Source organism: Pinus tabuliformis, chromosome X (genome assembly GCF_031772625.1).
Source record: "Pinus tabuliformis cultivar Carrire ecotype Pingquan chromosome X, CPIR1, whole genome shotgun sequence".
NCBI lineage: Eukaryota > Viridiplantae > Streptophyta > Pinopsida > Pinales > Pinaceae > Pinus > Pinus tabuliformis.
The window spans coordinates 112,310,535-112,330,632 of NC_142308.1; the positions used below are offsets into that span (position 1 = coordinate 112,310,535).

The 20,098-nt window shown below is 36.6% G+C and overlaps 1 protein-coding gene across 1 annotated transcript; it reads left to right on the forward strand.

The window, feature by feature from the left end:
* The first annotated feature begins 1,670 nt into the window (after positions 1–1,670).
* On the forward strand, positions 1,671–3,352 carry LOC149138682 (protein REDUCED CHLOROPLAST COVERAGE 1-like). Its single transcript, XM_089449997.1, has 4 exons — positions 1,671–1,707; positions 1,898–1,990; positions 2,260–2,332; positions 2,617–3,352. The coding sequence occupies exons 2-4, from the start codon at positions 1,943–1,945 to the stop codon at positions 2,880–2,882; spliced, it is 387 nt and encodes a 128-aa protein (XP_089306123.1). The 5' UTR covers positions 1,671–1,707; positions 1,898–1,942; the 3' UTR covers positions 2,883–3,352.
* The last annotated feature ends 16,746 nt before the right edge of the window (positions 3,353–20,098 follow it).

Genomic DNA, 20,098 nt, shown 5'->3' on the forward strand with positions numbered 1-20,098 from the left:
GCCAGCTACTAAAATGGTTGTCTTTAAGAATACTTGCACTTAATTGAAAAAACAGAACATCTAAAACCAGTGATGTTTCATTCATTAATTTTACAGATTGAAAATACTGCTGATATTTATTTTAAAATTCATCTATAATTTCCTTAAAATATTTCAAAGACAGGCATTGCCCCTTTTACTATTGCCAAAATAATCCACCTTTGCCTTCACTCTTTGCTTCTTGATGATGCTTTCTTTATTTAATCACTTATGCATTCTGCTGGAAATTTTGAGGATTGAATGCAAGTGGAGATAACACAAGAGGCAAGGACGTATACCAGGAAGTGAGAGGAGAAGATTCATTATATCCATGGCTAGCCCATGTAGGAAGCCATAAATAAGACACCCGATTCTCCTTCTCATGGTCTCATCTCTCTAATCTCTTGGTACATTACTTACGAACAAGCGAACAATTTTCTTCGCACAATAGTAACATTAGCTGCTAGATGGATAGTTGATATAATTGGCAATATTTGGAGCTTCATGTATAATTCACCAAGGCTACCCCAAGATGAAAGCTCCAATGCCATTTGTTGGAGCTCTATATATGATTTAGAAATAGCCCCCAATGCTCCAATTGATGTACTCCCAATTAGCTGGATGTTCCCTAAATGATGAACGACCAATGAGCTAGAGATCTGACAGAAATATCCGTCTCACCAACAAGTTTTCTATCTCAACATGCTCATTTTCTACCTCATTAATGCCAATCCCTTTCAAGTGAGAGATTGCACATAAAGCTTGCAAAACAACTGCTTTCAAACATCTAAAATTTTGTCTGTTCATCTTTAGGAGTCAAATTTTTTTATGTCATACATCAATGTACAGTTACTGATAAAAAAATGATGGTGTTCTACAACCTGAGTGGTTTCCTTTTTCCTTTTTCAAGGAAAAGTATTGCAAATCCTCTATTTGACAAAAAGGAACAGATATCATTTAAAAAAAATATGTAGTACAACCTAAATAAAAAAGAATGGAAATCACATTCTTCAAGGGTATGTAGTAAATACAAATAGATACTCTTTTAGGTATTCAAAAATATCCACTTTACAAAGAAATTCTCAATCCTATTGTTGTTTTTTTCTTTTTGTTTTAACTCAGTCCACCCCTGGCAAGGGATTTATAGCTACCATCTGTAAGTCGGCTTCCAAAAGCTCACTTTTCACCAAAATTGCCTGATTCTTATTTGAGTCAAAGCTTTTTAATTCATTAACTTTTTACAAGTTCCAAAGGCTCAATTTTCACCAAAATTGCCTACTCCTTGTCCGAGTCAAAACTCTTTGATTCATAATCTCTCTTTACTCATCTTCATAAAGTGTCCTTATGAAATGTCTTTTATATGGTAATATTAGATGTTCTTATACTATTGTGGTTACTCTCCCATGCCCTGTCATTATGTTTCGGTGGTTGTTCTCTCTGATCTCGATGTGATTAATTGGTTGAAAAGGCAAAGACCGGCTGTGGGCAGCTTCTTGGCTATTTACAAGTTCATCTGATCTTAGTACTTTTATATCAATACAACTATGAGGTCTCTTTTTGCTTTTAAAAATAAGAAATTGTTAGGGTGGCAACCAATGACTATATGGTATCGTTTGTTGCTTGCAGTCCTGCCTACTGTGCTAGACGTCACAATTGAACACTCCAGATGATTCTCAAGTTATTTTAAAGGTACGCTATCTCATAAAAAATATTATCCAGTGCTTATGACGGTAGATGGTAACATAAGTCTTGTCATAGATGTTCGATCCAGCTTTAAGAATTATGATGAATATAATCCAAGCTTGCAGGATCTAGATTTATGGATAGTTATGTTTGGTTCGACAGTAGATTTTAATATATGTTTGTTTTATGGAAACAGGGAATTTCCACAGACCGTATTCTTGATTTATGCTGATTATTAGCTATGAATGTGGAGACATGCCATCTGACCAACTATTCTTTATCCCATGAGGTAAGAAAATCAGTAGATGAGAAGCTCATTAAATAATGGGATTGTTTGACAAGCTGGTGGATTGCAATTGCTGGTTCTGTTCAGGATATCATGTGGTATGACCCTACTTGCATTAACAACATAGGTGTTCATGTCAAGATAGAAATAACCATGTACAATGAAACTGGTTCTATTATTAGTTTGTAAATCTTAAGTGTGACCATGGCAACATTGGCCATCTTAGTTTTCTTGAAGTATCCATGACTTGGTAAAAACTTGAATTATACCAGGTTCGTGGCAACAGGTTGAGGGATTCATCAGATGTTGCAACCTTGAAGCCCTGTGCCCTTACTATTGTAGAAGGTAACCAATAACTTTGCTCCCCCATATAAACAAGTCAGGGTAGATAGCTAGAAATTTTGTCTTGCCTTTCTTTAAAATATAAATGTTTTTATCTTGAAAAGGGGTCAGAAATAATGTTAAATCATAATATTAGAAAATTGTTCTCTTGTTTCTTGAAGTGATCTAAATTTAATTTCTACTTGCATACGTGCTTCAAATATATATGCAAAGAAGAACATGCATTGTTTATACTCAAAGTTTGCATAATACTCTATATATGACTTTCATTTATTTTTCCTTTGTAGAGGACTACACTGAAGAGCATGCAGTTGCACACATTAGAAGATTACTGGACATTGTTGCATGTACAACATGCTTTGGTTCTTCAGGAAAGCAAGGGGAACCTGGGTCTGGGCAGGGAGGTGGAAAAGAATCAGCTCACTCAATGACAGAGAATGCGGCTGAACAAAACAATGATGTTGCTCTAAAGAAATCTTACCTAGCAATAAAGAAAGAAAAGAAGCAAACAAGGATGGAAAAGACAATAAACCAGAGACCTTTCAAAAGTTGAAGGTAAGGTTGAGGCTAGTGAAAAGGAAAATGATGGAGAGGAGAACTCAAACCAACATTCTTCCAAGGGTGAAGGAAGAAACAAATCCTCGAAAGAGGGGAAATCTGAGGCCATGGCAGCTATGGTTGCTACCAAAGGGGCCACAGATAAAGGGGATATGACAGGAATGTGTCCTCCCTCTAAACTTGGCCAGTTCTATGAATTATTCTCATTCTCACATCTCTTGCCTCCTATTCAATGTTAGTATACAGTTCCCTGCAATTTTTTATAATTTGAAAGATGGTAAGCTTGGGCTTTGGATGAATTCCATTTCTCGAATGGGAGCTCTCTATACTGTAATTGTGAGGGAGGAGAAACTGCTCCAGAGGGAAGAAAGGAATCAGAAGAACGAAGAAGAGAAGAAGAAGAGGGGTTTTGAAGAAATAGAGCTTGTGATCCCCCGTGTTTGATCACTGCAGAGCTGTTCTATTTCAATCAGATCAGGTGACTGCCAGAGATTTCTATTAGGAAGTTGTTTGTATGCCCCCTGGGGAGAAGACCCATGAGAAGGCAGAGACCCTTCTTGCAAAAGCCTATGAGCTTAATCCTTTCATAAGAGAGCCCTGTGTTGTTCTTACTCAGATATACAATTCCCAGGGGAGATATGATGAAGTAGATAAGGAAGCAGAGATAGGGCTGAGGCTAATGTTAGAGTGGGGTACAACTTGGGACAAGAGGATGTCATGGGAGGGGTGGATTGCTTGGACAAGGGTGTTACTGATGAAGGCCAAGGAGAATTCGTGGCCTCACACCTCCTAGGGGATCTTGAAATTAGGCCTTGTCAAGTAAGGCCAGAATTTCAGATATTAATGTTATTCTGCAAGTTGGGGGATCTTAAATTTAGGCCTTGTCAAGGCCATAATATCAGATGTTAATGTAATTCTGCAGGTAATAATTTTATTTTTCGCTTAAATTTGCTATACATAGGAAAATTTATGAAAACATTTTAATGTAATGGACTCGAAACAAATGTTTTTTTGGAGTGAAATATGCCATGGATGCTTAGAGTGATTTTTACGATGGTCATATTGAATTTAAATTTTCTAATTTTCTTCGATATGTGATGTAGCAGTGTCTGATAAACCACTTGGGGTTTTCATGCATCGATTCAGAATGCTGAAATCCAAGTGTTAAGTTTATTTTATTGGCTTAAAGTTATATATATATATATATATATATTTCATGTCATTCTTGTTTCCATTTTCATTAAGCTCTGGAAACTTTAGTTGTTGCTTGCATTTTAGATTTCACAGAAAGTTTCTGCATTTTGTTTGTTTTGCACATATTATCCTATGCTTGATGTGCATCTCACTTTTGCTAATTTGATCAATTTTTAAACATTGTTGTTTTATCCTCAATATGTTTATTATTTAAGCTACTAGCTTACAACAATTAGGTATTCCACACACTGTGTGGCTTGACCGTAATTACTGGTAGAAGGAAGGATCATCTTTCCACTTTGTCTCAACAGGAAAATTACAATAGTGAGGTGAACATTCTCTTTCAATCTGACTGCAAAAAAGGATAACTCTTAAGGTATTTCAAAAGGTCCTCTCAAACTGGGGTTTTCATGATGAAAATATTTAGTTACAGAGAATTTATAATATTTGAGCTTCAAACAGCTAGAAGCTAGCTACTAAAATGGTTGTCTTTAAGAATACTTGCACTTAATTGAAAAAACAGAGCATCTAAAACCAGTGATGTTTCATTCATTAATTTTACAGATTGAAAATACTGTTGATATTTATTTTAAAATTCATCTATAATTTCCTTAAAATATTTCAAAGACAGGCATTGCCTCGTTTACTATTGCCAAAATAATCCACCTTTGCCTTCACTCTTTGCTTCTTTATGATGCTTTCTTTATTTAATCACTTATGCATTATGCTCGAAATTTTGAGGATTGGATGCAAGTGGAGATAACACAAGAGGCAAGGATGTATACCAGGAAGTGAGAGGAGAGTATTCATTATATCCATGACTAGCTCATGTAGGAAGCCATAAAGAAGACACCCGATTCTCCTTCTCACAGTCTCATCTTTTGGTACATTACTTACGAACAAACAAATTCGCACAATAGTAACATTAGCTGCTAGATGGATAGTTGATATAATTGGCAATATTTGGAGCTTCATATATAATTCACCAAGGTTTCCCAAAGATGAAAGCTCCAATGCCATTTGTTGGAGCTCTATATATGATTCGCAAACAACCCCCAATGCTCCAATTGATGTACTCCCAATTAGCTGGATGTTCCCTAAATGATGAATGACCAATGAGCTGGAGATCTGATAGAAATATCCATCTCACCAACAAGTTTGCTATCTCAACATGCTCATTGTCTATCTCATTAACGCCAATCCCTTTCAAGTAAGAGATTGCACATAAAGCTTGCAAAACAATTGCTTTTAAACACCTAAAATTTTGTCTTTTCATCTTTAGGAGTCAAATTTTTTTGTGTCATACATCAATGTACAGTTACTGATAAAAAAATGATGGAGTTCTACAACCTGAGTGGTTTCCTTTATCCTTTTTCAAGGAAAAGTATTGCAAATCCTCTATTTGACAAAAAGGAACAGATATCATTTAAAAAAAATATGTAGTACAGCCTAAATAGAAAAGAATGGAAATCACATTCTTCAAGGGTATGTAATAAATACAAATAGATACTCTTTTAGGTATTCAAAAATATCCACTTTACAAAGAAGTTCTTAATCCTGGTTGTTTTTTTCTTTTTCTTTTAACTCAGTCCACCCCTAGCAAGGGATTTATCGCTACCATTTGTACGTCGGCTTCCAAAAGCTCACTTTTAACCAAAATTGCCTGATTCTTGTCTGAGTCAAAGCTTTTTAATTCATAAACTTTTTTCAGCTTCCAAAGGCTCAATTTTCACCAAAGTTGCCTGCTCGTTGTCCGAGTCAAAACTCTTTGATTCATAATCTCTCTTTACTCATCTTCATAAAGTGTCCTTGTGAAATGTCTTTTATATGGTAATATTAGAAGTTCTTATACTATTGTGGTTACTATTCGATGCCCTGTCATTACGTTTCGGTGGTTGTTCTCTCTGATCTCGATGTGATTAATTGGTTGAAAAGGCAAAGACTAGTTGTGGGCAGCTTCTTGGCTATTCACAAGTTCATCTGATCTTAGTACTTTTATATCAATACAAATAGGAGGTCTCCGTTTTCTTTTAAAAATAAGAAATTGTTAGGGTGGCAACCAATGACTATATGGTATCGTTTGTTGCTTGCAGTCCTGCCTACTGTGCTAGACGTCACAGTTGAACACTCCAGATGATTCTCAAGTTATTTTAAAGGTACGCTATCTCATAAAAAATATTATCCAGTGCTTATGACAGTAGGTGGTAACATAAGTCTTGTCATAGATGTTGGATCCAGCTTTAAGAATTATGATGAATATAATCCAATCTTGTAGCATCGAGATCTATGGATAGTTATGTTTGGTTCGACAATAGATTTTAATATATGTTTGTTTTATGGAAACATGGAATTTCCACAGACCATATTCTTGATTTATGCCGATTATTATCTGTGAATGTGGAGACATGCCATCTGACCAACTATTCTTTATCACATGAGGTAAGAAAATCAGTAGTTCAGAAGCTCATTAAATGATGGGATTGCTTGACAGGCTGGTGGATTGCAATTGACTGGTTCTGTTCAGGATATCATGTGGTATGACCCTACTTGCATTAACAACATAGGTGCTCACTTTTCACCAAAATTTCCTGATTCTTGTCTGAGTCAAAAATTTTTAATTCATAAACTTTTTTCAGCTTCCAAAGGCTCAATTTTCACCAAAATTGCCTACTCCTTGTCTGAGTCAAAACTCTTTGATTCATAATCTCTCTTTACTCATCTTCGTAAATTGTCCTTGTGAAATGTCTTTTATATGGTAATATTAGATGTTCTTATACTGTTGTGGTTACTCTCCGATGCCCTGTCATTACGTTTCGATGGTTGTTCTCTCTGATCTCGATGTGATTAATTTGTTGAAAAGGCAAAGACCAGCTGTGGGCAGCTTCTTGGCTATTCACAAGTTCATCTGATCTTAGTACTTTTATATCAATACAAATATGAGGTCTCCGTTTGCTTTTAAAAATAAGAAATTGTTAGGGTGGCAACCAATGACTATATGGTATCGTTTGTTGCTTGCAGTCCTGCCTACTATGCGAGGCGTCATAGTTGAACACTCCAGATGATTCTCAAGTTATTTTAAAGGTATGCTATCTCATAAAAATATTATCCAGTGCTTATGACAGTAGGTGGTAACATAAGTCTTGTCATAGATGTTCGATCCAACTTTAAGAATTATGATGAATATAATCCAATCTTGCAGCATCCAGACCTATGGATAGTTATGTTTGGTTCGACAGTAGATTTTAATATATGTTTGTTTTATGGAAACAGGGAATTTCCATAGACCTTATTCTTGATTTATGCCGATTATTAGCTGTGAATGTGGAGACATGCCATCTGACCAACTATTCTTTATCCCATGAGGTAAGAAAATCAGTAGTTCAGAAGCTCATTAAATAATGGGATTGTTTGACAGGCTGGTGGATTGCAATTGACTGGCTTTGTTCAGGATATCATGTGGTATGACCCTACTTGCATTAACAACACAGGTGTTCGTGTCAAGATAGAAATAGCCATGTACAATGAAACTGGTTCTATTATTAGTTTGTAAAGCTTAAGTGTGACCATGGCAACATTGACCCTCTTAGTTTTCTTGAAATATCCATGACTTGGTAAAAACTTGAATTATACCAGGTTCATGGCAACAGGTTGAGGGATTCATCAGATGTTGCAACCTTGAAGCCCTGTGCCCTTACTATTGAAGAAGGTAACCAATAACTCTGCTCCCCCATCTGAACAAGCCAGGGGAGATAGCTAGAAATTTTGTCTTGCCTTTCTTTAAAATATAAATGTTTTATCTTGAAAAGGGGTCAAAAATAATGTTAAATCATAATATTAGAAAATTGTTCTCTTGTTTCTTTAAGTGATCTAAAATGAATTTCTACTTGCATACGTGCTTCAAATATATATGCAAAGAAGAATATGCATTGTTTATACTCAAAGTTTGCATAATACTCTATATATGATTTTCATTTATTTTTCCTTTGTAGAGGACTACACTGAAGAGCATGCAGTTGCACACATCAGAAGATTACTGGACATTGTTGCCTGTACAACATGCTTTGGTTCTTCAGGAAAGCAAGGGGAACCTGGGTCTGGGCAGGGAGGTGGAAAAGAATCAGCTCACTCAATGATAAAGAATGTGGCTGAACAAAACAACGATGTTGCTCTAAAGAAATCTTACCTAGCAATAAAGAAAGAAAAGAAGCAAACAAGGATGGAAAAGACAATAAACCAAAGACCTTTCAAAAAGTTGAAGGTAAGGTTGAGGCTAGTGAAAAGGAAAATGATGGAGAGTAGAACTCAAACCAACATTCTTCTAAGGGTGAAGGAAGAAACAAATCCTTGAAAGAGGGGAAATCTGAGGCCATGGCAACTATGGTTGCTACCAAAGAGGCCACAGATAAATGGGATATGACAGGAATGTGTCCTCCCTCTAAACTTGGCCAGTTCTATGAATTTTTCTCGTTCTCACATCTCTTGCCTCCTATCCAACATTAGTATACCGTTCCCTGCAATTTTTTATAATTTGAAAGTAGTAGTTTTCAACCTTGTGTATAATAGAAATATTACGAGAATGCATATATCCCATACAAATATGGATATGATGTTGAAAGATTTTCCATGTACTCTTCAAGCCATCAAACTATGGTTCTTTATTTGATTGTAATGCAAAGATTCCAGAAAATTTTGAACTGTGAAGCATGGCAAACAATGTGCACATTTCCAAATTTAATTTGTTGATTTTCTTTGGAGCTTATGAGTTAGAACTTTGAAGGGAAAAAAATGTGAATTAGGAATAGTATTTTAGTCACTAATGACATTGAGATGTACAATCATAAGGAAGTCCACAAGGCAATCTGTTGAAGACAAACGTCCTGGAGATTTTTTTCTATAGACGTGAGCGCTTCTTATCCAATCCTGCACTAATTTTGACCTTCACCTCCATAATGGCTAGGAACTGAATTGTTTCTTCTGTAGATTTCTTATATTTTTCATGCTATTTCCCCTGATATACAGGTGAAGCTTTGCAATGGAAAGTTGGTGACTGTAACAGCATCCACCAAAGGTTTTTATAGTGTTGGAAAGCAACTTGTTCAAAGTCATGCACTTGTCAACTTGCTACAGCAGTTGAGCAGGGCTTTTGCAAATTTCTATAGACGTGAGCACTTCTTATCCAATCTTGCACTAATTTTGAGCTTCACCTCCATAATGGCTAGGGACTGAATTGTTTCTTCTGTAGATTTCTTATATTTCTCATGCCATTTCCCCTGAGGTGAAGCTTTGCAATGGAAAGTTGGTGACTGTAACAGCATCCACCAAAGGTTTTTATAGTGTTGGAAAGCAACTTGTTCAAAGTCATGCACTTGTTAACTTGCTACAGAAGTTGAGCAGGGCTTTTGCAAATGTGAGTATCTTTAAGGTCCAAACTATACTTCTATTGCACCTTATATTATTTAATTTCTTACAAGATGCCTTCTCTTGTGTTTAAGAAATTGACATCAGTGTTTAATGTTTGGGCATCGGTCTTCTCTTTGTGGGATCGATCTTCTGAATGTTTTAATTTCCTTCTAGCTATTAAGGATTTAAGAAATTATAATGATTTTGGATTTTGAAATAGTTTGTTGTGTTGATAAAAATTGAGGCTTGGACATATTTTTTGTAGACGCTTTCTTCATGGGCTACATCAAGTGTTGAAGAGGTTGCTTCAACTAGACCAGGCATTCACTTTTTTCAACTTTATGTAAGTTTATCATTTCCACCCATATGATTGTCTTCCCATGTTTTCTGAGATGTAATTGAGTTCATATCCATCCAATTGTATTATACGCTCCTAAACCAATGGTAAGATCAATTATATTGCATTGGGTTTACTAAATGTGGATGTATGAGTGGTGTTAAAATTTAGATGTCATTGCTGGCAGGTTTACAAGAATAGGAATGTTGTTGGACAACTTGTTAGAAGAGCGGAGAGGGCTGGTTTTAAGGAAATTGCACTGACTGTGGACACACCTCGACTTGGGAGGAGGGATTCTGACATTAGAAATAGGTAGTGAAAATTCATTCTATTTTAGATTTGCTGATAGGACTAGGTAGATACGTGTTATAAATATTATATTTAGAGTATACTCCTCTTTAATGTTATGAGTTTGTACCCATTTTTTAACACTTTCTCAGCTCTCAATAAACATCAGAACATTGTGGAATTCTTTTAGGATCAAAAGCGACACTAGGATTAGAAAAAACATTTAGCACCTATAATGTATCAAACTTAAAATAAGTCAGAAGTCTCCATTTTATCTGGGATTCCTCTTTGTTCATCCCTTGTCTGACACTGAGGTATCTAATGTTCTGAAAAGTCTCATTGTGATATCCACTAACAGAAGGAACGGGTCTAAAAATTGTTTAGTTTGAGTTTATGAGTAGGATGTGAAATGGTTCAATTTGTTTCTGCATGGTTGTTTTTTATTTTTTTTACAAAGATAGCCCTTCAATTGCTTGCATATTAAGAGTTTCTTATGGATTCCACAATCTCCCCTGTTTAGCTACTGTACCTTCAGCTAATACATTGTCATTTGAAAAAGATGTACCTTCAGGTCCCGTATCTATTTTTTCACCAACTTTATGTCTGCAATCAGATTAGATAAACATTGAATAGCTCTAATTTTCAATTTTAGTCACCCTGTCTTGGGCCAAACTTTTGAACATTATGGCACCTCTTTCATTACAAGCATCAGGGGAATTGACATTATTACAAAGATTTTGGTTGATGTTGTATGTATCAGGTTCCGTCCCTGTATATTGGTTGATGTAACAAAGGTGGATCTGAGTACGCCTGTGTTGGGATTCAAGATATCAATGCCTATTATGATTGCTACAATTGCCATGCAAAAGATGGCTCATCCCAAAGGTATGCATTAGATTATTGCATTACAGTTAACATCCTATTTTGATGCATATATTTTCTGAAAGTGAATCTATCATCTTTTACAGGAGAGTATGCTACTGCAAGAGCTGTTGGAACTATAATGGTTTGGGCATCGGTCTTCTCTTTGTGGGATCGATCTTCTGAATGTTTTAATTTCCTTCTAGCTATTAAGGATTTAAGAAATTATAATGATTTTGGATTTTGAAATAGTTTGTTGTGTTGATAAAAATTGAGGCTTGGACATATTTGTTGTAGACGCTTTCTTCATGGGCTACATCAAGTGTTGAAGAGGTTGCTTCAACTGGACCAGGCATTCGCTTTTTTCAACTTTATGTAAGTTTATCATTTCCACCCATATGATTGTCTTCCCATGTTTTCTAAGATGTAATTGAGTTCATATCCATCCAATTGTATTATAGGCTCCTAAACCAATGGTAAGATCAGTTATTTTAGATTTGCTGACAGGACTAGATAGACACGTGGGATAAATCTTATATTTAGAGTATACTCCTCTTTAACGTTATGAGTTTGTACCCATGTTTTAACACTTTCTCAGCTCTCAATAAAAATCAGAACGCTGTGGAATTCTTTTAGGATCAGAAGCGACGCTAGGGATAGAAAAAGCATTTAGCACTTATAATGTATCAAACTTAAAATAAGTCAGAAAAGTCTGACACTGAGGTATCTAATGTTCTGAAAAGTCTTATTGTGATATCCACTCATACATGCTAGACAGTAAGGCACACCTCTGTGTTGAGATTCAATTCTGGATCTATAATTGTTTTTGACTTCTATTGATTTTTCTTTGTCAAAAATGTAGATTCGCATTGCCTCGAATTATGCTTCTGCTTCCCCTCAAAAGAGACCATCAATGAAGGAGGTATTGCATTTTCTAGAAAAAATGCCATCATCCATAACCAATTAACCAATTCTTTCTTCCTATGTAGCATCCTTGCTTTGACATAAGTTGGACAGAGATGAGGACTTACACCCACATTCCGTATTCAACAGCTCTACTTCGACATTGACATAACTGATATAGACACCTCTATGATTGGGACTCAAACAAACTCTTCTATCAACTCAGCTGCTTATGAAATCTCCAGAGTCTTCTTAAAAATTTCAATATTTCTACAGTTGAGGATTGTAGAAAAACTCAGGGATCAAACTTAACTCCATGCTTATGAGGCATCCGCGTTCTCATAGTTTACTTGCAACTCATTCTCAGTTTTAATGGGAAGGTGATATATGGTGTATTATTGTTGCAGTGGCAGGGGATGGATTTTAATTTCTGGTTGGACCAAAAGAAATTGATGCAAATCAATATTGAAAATTAGATTTTGTTGGTTCAGCTATAGTTTGCATATACAAAGAAGAAATTGCTCCTTTTTCAGGTTAGAATATTTACATATACATGTTCATCTCAGCAACAAATGATAATTTATCAAAACCATGAGAATGCTACACAACTTCCTTCATAAGCCTTCTTAGGAAGACCATGAAATAAAACAAGTGACCCTGTGTTGGAAATAATACTGAGAGGGGGGGTGAATCAGTATTATCTAATTCTTTTTCAATATATTTATACTTTGAATTATTGTATGTCAGTACCATAAAATAATGAGCATGAACAAGAAAAACAGATAGTCACACCAAATAACACTAGATATAAGGTGGAAACCCAATGTGGGTGAAAACCACCTGCTACAATATGTCTCTATCTTCTTTCAATTAGAAATTACTTTTACAATGATTTTGTACTGGTGCAGTCCTTTACCAGTATGTAGGCTACAACCTGCAGAGAGCTACAACTCTCTCTCCTGGAAGGGAGTTACACTTTTCATAAATTTTCAAACTGGATCCATGAACATCAATCAATCATCAAGTATATCTGCATCAAACAATCTCCTTTTCCCAATTAGCACTGAATCAAGTAAACACTTCTCTGACAGTTGTACCCAAAACACAGTAACAGTAACCACACACCAAATTCTGAGCCCAGAATACTGCAGCAATAGACAGAGGCAGCTAGATCATAATTTAAAGATATACGCTACTTCAACAACCTGAAACTTGCGTGCAGATCTATAAAGGATAATTCCTTCTTTCAAATATTCAGACACTAATTTACCCAGATTGTTAGATTTATAGATCAAGCATGCGACTCATATAACAGATCAAAATCATACAAAGATACTATTATTCAAGCATAAAGATTATGACCCATCAATAGAACTTATCCTTCTTTATGCGCTAAGGTTCCTCCTTCATTCAGATCCAAATCTGCACCATAACCCAATCACAAATATTTCAGATCTAGCTCTTATTAGATATTCAATTCATTCGATGATAGTTTGCCAGATGATCTCCTTCCTCTTTTATAGTCTTAGGCCTTCCACAATACCACGGTCCAAAACCATAGGATCAAAAAACTGTTGGACTAATACCATGAACCAACCATGAAAGTGCGTGAGATCAACACTTTTGGATGCAATACCACGGACCAAAACCATAATAAACCAATACCACGAACCCAATACTTGGGATCAACACTTCTGACGAGGTACCATGGTCCAAAACCATAGGTTCAAATACCAAGGACTAACTACCATGGACCAAAGGTAAGTTCTCCAACATATACGTGCTTTTCCTTGCATGAAAGTGCGTGAACTTTTTCTTTACATGCAATACCACGGACCAAAACCATAATAAACCAATACCATGAACCCAATACTTGGGATCAACACTTTTGACGAGGTACCATGGTCCAAAACCATAGGTTCAAATACCAAGGACTAACTACCATGGACCAAAGGTAAGTTCTCCAACATATACGTGCTTTTCCTTGCATGAAAGTGCGTGAACTTTTTCTCTACATGAAATAAACTTTTCTATGCATAAAAGTGCGTGAACTTTTCTCTACATGAAATAAACTTTTCTCTGCATAAAAGTGCATGAACTTTTCTCTACATGAAATAAACTTTTCTCTGCATAAAAGTGCGTGAAATTTTCTCTACATGAGGTAAACTTTTCTCTGCATATAAGTGCGTGAACTTTTCTCTACATTATAATTTATTATCTGAGATGAGTGGGTTGCCATCAAGTACAACATATGTATCATAATGCCAACAATCTCCCCCTTTGGACTTGATGGCAACAACAACCAATCACTGTCCCCCTTTGACATCAAGGGCAAAGGGTTATGCTCCCCCTAAGAACATGCTCCCCCTAACTATAAACCAGATCTGCAAAGAAGAACCATAATCCATGACCATGAAAGAGATAGAGACGTATTGCAGCAATATTCAGACCAGCATCCATGATCTCCTTCTGTACTTCCTCCATAATGCCAACAATGCATGATATGCTCCCCCTGAACCTGTGCCATTCGATATTTGACCAATCCGCAACCCAGCACATGTACGCATATACTTCAGATGAACCTTGCGTACAACCAACAATCAGAATAGATTCAACAACAAGATGATGCATCAACAACCCCCAGCTTTTGCCTGAGGTATTCAAAGGTCTCCCTAGGAAATGCTTTGGTGAGTATATCAGCAACCTGTTCCTTAGAAGGAACATACTCCAACTTGACCTTTTGTTCAAGCACTTGTTCCCAGAGAAAGTGATACTTGATTGGTATGTGCTTGGTTTTTGAATGCATGACTGGGTTCTTTGAAATGCTGATTGCACTTGTATTATCACATAAGATGGAGATGGGTGGCGTACAAGTGATTTGAAAATCCTGCAAGGTCTGCATCATCCAAAGGAGTTGAGTGCAGCAAGATGCAGCAGCAACATATTTTGCTTCAGCTGTAGACAAGGCAATCGAACTCTGTTTCTTGCTGAACCAAGATACTAATCTGGAACCCATAAAGAATGCACCACCACTTGTGCTCTTCCTGTCATCCACGCTTCCGGCCCAATCTGCATCGTATAAGCATGAAGTGTGAGATCTGTATCTCTAGGATACCATAAGCCATAGTTTTGAGTCCCTTGAAGATATTTGAAGATTCTCTTCACTGCCTGAAGATGAGTTTCCTTTGGATTTGCCTGAAATCTTCCAACTATTCCCACTGCATGCATGATGTCTGGTTGAGTACCTGTCAAATAAAGTAGACTTCCAATCATAGATCTGTAAGTTGGTTGATGCATTGCTGCTGATTCATCATTTGCACTGAGGTTACATCCTGTGACCATGGGTGTACATACTGGTTTTGCTTCTTCCATACCATATTTCTTCAAAATCTGCTTGAGATACTTGGTTTGAGACAAGAAGATCCCTCCTTCATTTTGTTGGATTTGCAAACCAAGAAAATATGTCCATTCTCCAAGCAAGGACATTTCGAATTCTTTCTGCATCACCAAGGCAAAGCTTTGACTCATGGATTCTTCATTGCTGCCAAAGATAATGTCATCTACATATACAACAAGTATTAGCAATTTGTCATTTTCAATTTTTATATAAAGATTGCTATCTGCTGATCCTTTTGAAAAACCTTGTTGATGAAGATATTTGTCCAAATGATAGTACCAAGCCCTTGGAGCTTGTTTAAGACCATAGAGAGCCTTTTTCAATCTGCATACAAGATTTGGATCATTTCCAAGAATGAAACCATCTGGCTGCTCAACGTATACTTCTTCTTCTAAGTCTCCATTCAGAAAGGCTGATTTCACGTCCATTTGAAATACTTTGAACTTTTGAAAGCTTGAGAGAGCAAGGAACATTCGGATGGCCTCAAGTCTTGCAACAGGAGCAAAAGTTTCTTCAAAATCTATTCCTTCTTGCTGCGCATACCCTTTACAAACAAGTCTGGCCTTGTTTCTAATTACTTCCCCATTTTCGTTCAACTTATTTTTGAAGACCCATTTTGTCCCTATAACATTCTTATCCTTTGGTCTAGGAACCAACTCCCAAGTGTTGTTATTTTCGATCTGCTCAAGTTCTTCCTCCATTGCTTTGACCCAACATTCATCTTTGCATGCCTCGTTTACATTTTGTGGTTCAGTGGATGAGAGTAATGCCAAATAGCTTGAAGCTTCTGCAATTATTCTTCTTGTTTGTACACCTGTTTCTTTTTGCCCCAAAATCTGAGATTCTGGATGATTCTTTTGAGCGTACCTAGATGGAGTCTTCTCTTCTACCCTTATCTGTTCCTCTGGTGCTTCTTGAGGTTCTTCTTCTTCATCATTTTGTCTTTGAGGGTAGTCTTCATATTCTTCGATATTTTCATGATTTACTTGCCTAGGAATGTATCCTTTTTCATCAACCACTACATCAATGTTGTCAACAATTCTTCCAAGTCTTTTATTGTAGCACTTATCTGCTTTGCTGTGTGGAGAATAACCAAGAAGAATGCCTTTATCTGCTCTAGGTTCAAGTTTTCCAAGTTGCTCATCAGTATTCTTAATATAGCATTTGCTCCCAAAGATTTTGAAGTGTTTTACCGAAGGAGTCTCACCATACCAGAGTTCATGAGGAGTTTGAGTGCTGTTCACTCGGACATTTGTTTTATTGAGAATAACATCCGAAGCATATGCAGCTTCACCCCAGAAAGTTGCGGGAGTTTCGGACTCATCAAGCATAGCACGAGCCATTTGTTGGACTGTTCTGTTCATCCTTTCCACCACTCCATTTTGCTGAGGAGTTCTAGCTATAGAGAATTCCCTTCTTATCCCATGTTCTTCACAGAAATCGAAAAATTCATTTGAGGTAAACTCCCCACCTCTGTCGGACCTGAGGCACTTAATTTTGTAACCTGATTCATTTTCAACCAAGGCTTTGAAGGATTTGAATTTTTTGAATGCTTCATCTTTGTGCTTCAAAAGTCCTAACCAAACAAACCTGGAGAAATCGTCAATGAATAATATCAAGTATTCTTCTCCTCGAGGTGACCTCGTCCTGAAAGGACCACATACATCTGTATGGACTAGTTCAAGAGGCCTGCTGGCTGATCCTTCCTTCTCCGGGAAGTTGGTTCTGGTTTGTTTACCAAACTGACATGATTTGCATATAGTGTTGTCTGGAATTTTGATATCTGGAAGACCACGAACCGCCTGATATTTGCATGCCTTCCTTATTTGTGAAAATCTTAGATGCCCCAACCTCCGGTGCCATAACCAATGTTCATCATCCTTGCTCAAATAGCATTGTTGTTGTCCTTCTTCAAATATGTATAGATTATTTGGAGTTCTTCTACCTTTGATCATTGTTTTCCCTGTATCAAGATCACGAACGCTACATCCATTTGATCGAAATATTACCTCGGTTCCTTGATCGCACATCTGACTAACACTCAGAAGGTTATGCTTCAAGCCATCAACATACAAAACATTTCCAGCTTTGACCTTTTCTTTTAACTGAGCTGTGCCTTTTCCTTTTATAGCTGCTGGAGTATCATTTCCAAAAGAAACTTTCTTTCCCTTTTCTAAAGCAGAATATGATTCAAGTTTTTCTTTATCACCTGTCATATGCTTCGAACATCCACTGTCGATGTACCATAGATTTTCCTGTTCCTCTGCATAAAAGGCTATCCCACATCTTTCTGATTGTGGTTCCTTTATTCTCCATGTTCTGGTGCTTGAGGCTTGTTCCTTTGTCTGCTGAAATCTGCTCCTGCATTCAGAATCTTCATGATCGAAGTTATTACAAATAGAACATTCAATTTCATTTTCAAGAGCCGAAAAGTTTTTATAGGTCCTTTTTGTAATCCCAGTCATACTTCTTTGTTTTTGAGCTTCTCTAGTCATGATTGTTTTATATGCAACACAATGAACTGCTTTGTGACCAAAGTTATGGCAAGAGAAACATTGGCCATTGAAGAAACTTCTGCGGTTATCAAATCTACCACCCAAATGATTGTAATTCTTATTGTCATCCATTCTTGAAGCAAATTGAGAAGATTTTACTTGTGGCTGGTTGTAGCTTTTGTTCACCCTTAAGACAGATTTCCCCTGGTTTACCTGGTAGTCTTTGTTAGTTCTTGATGTAATTCGTCCCTGCTTTACCTGGTGATCTCCATTGTGCTTTTGCTCATTCCTTCTTGCTGCAAAAAGATAACTCTTTGAGGTGGATGCTTGAGATGTTTCTCCATTATACCCCAGACCTGTCTTGTTTAACGGAGAACGTTGTACATTGATGATCTCATCCAGAGTTTCAGATCCTTTGACAAACTTAAGATTAATAGCCTTTGTTTTCTCAATTTCTTTTCTAAGGCCAACAATTTCACCTTCTAACTTTTCAAGATATTTTTCTTTTTCATCAATTTGAAATTGTAGAGTATCAATGATCATATTCTTTTCTTCTATACATGTCTTAAGTCTAGAAATCTCTTCATAAAAACTATCCACATCTATAGCATCCATGTAATCATCATCTTCAAATGCCATTAAAAGTTTATAGTCATTACCTCGTTCATCTTCATCACTATTTGATAGACCATCACTGTCTTCATGAGTGTAGTAGCTTTTCTTATTTGCATTTTGTTTCTTGTTCCATCTGGAAGGTTCCTTTCCTTTGTCAATCTTATCCTTATGAGGACATTTGGTAGCATAATGACTTACTCTTCCACAAGCAAAACATTTGAAAGGTAGCTTACCTCTGAACCTTCCAGTACCCCGTTGAAGATTTCTGACAAAATTTGATTCTTCTTCTTCTTCTGGCACGTGACTTGATTCATAGTAGTCTCCTTTGCCTGAAGCCTTAAAAGTAGCTTCTCTCCTGTCTGATGGACCTCCTTTTCTCATTTCATAAGCAGTTAGAATTCCGTGTAGCTGAGACATAGTAAGAGTTCGTAGATTTTCCTTTTCTTCTATTGCAGACACTTTATATTCAAACTTGGGGGACAATGATCTTAGGACTTTTTCAACCACAACAGCCTCTTTTATTTCTTCACCCAAGTTTTTCATACAATTAACAATCTCATCCACCCGAAGGAAATAGTTAGCCACACTTTCATCATTATACATTCTGAGATTCTCATACTGAATCCTGAGGGTTTGAAGTTTTGCATGTTTTACCTGTTCATCTCCTTCATAGCTCAAAACAATCTTGTCCCATATTTCTTTTGCGGATTTATATTGCATAACCTTCACGAATTCAGATTGAGATAGACATCCTAGAAGAGTATTAACCTCCTTTGCATTTGTTTCATATTTCTTCTTCTCAGCTGAATCTGTAGGAGTAGCTGATGGAAAAGTATACCCTGTTTCTATAATGTCCCATACTTCTGTACCCAAAGATTGAAGATAGGCAGTAACTCTTACCTTCCAATATACGAAGTTTGTTCCATCAAAAATCGGTGGCCTAATTGATGCTTCCCTCTCGTAGTTGCTCATGATGTTAGATCTTCCTTCAAGCGATCAAGCTTCTTCAGAAGGACCTGCTCTGATACCAATTGTTGGAAATAATACTGAGAGGGGGGGTGAATCAGTATTATCGAATTCTTTTTCAATATATTTATACTTTGAATTATTGTATGTCAGTACCATAAAATAATGAGCATGAACAAGAAAAACAGATAGTCACACCAAAGAACACCAGATATAAGGTGGAAACCCAATGTGGGTGAAAACCACCTGCTGCAATATGTCTCTATCTTCTTTCAATTAGAAATTCCTTTTACAATGATTTTGTACTGGTTCAGTCCTTTACCAATACGCAGGCTGCAACCTGCAGAGAGCTACAACTCTCTCTCCTGGAAGGGAGTTACACTTTTCATAAATTTTCAAACTGGATCCATGAACATCAGTCAATCATCAAGTATATTTGCATCAAACAATCTCCTTTTCCCAATTAGCACTGAATCAAGTAAACACTTCTCTGACAGCTGTACCCAGAACATAGTAACAGTAACAACACACCAAATTCTGAACCCAGAATACTGCAGCAATAGACAGAGGCAGCTAGATCATAATTTAAAGATATACGCTACTTCAACAACCTGAAACCTGCATGCATATCTATAAAGGATAATTCCTTCTTTCAAATATTCAGACACTAATTTACCCAGATTGTCAGATTTATAGAGCAAGCATGCGCCTCATATAACAGATCAAAATCATACAAAGATACTATTATTCAAGCA

Coding starts and splice junctions, on each gene's coding strand:
- LOC149138682 (XM_089449997.1), top strand. CDS start 1,943: ATGAATGTGGAGACATGCCATCTGACCAACTATTCTTTATCCCATGAG. Junction 1,991..2,259: donor ACTATTCTTTATCCCATGAG/GTAAGAAAATCA, acceptor GAATTATACCAG/GTTCGTGGCAACAGGTTGAG. Junction 2,333..2,616: donor TGCCCTTACTATTGTAGAAG/GTAACCAATAAC, acceptor TTTCCTTTGTAG/AGGACTACACTGAAGAGCAT.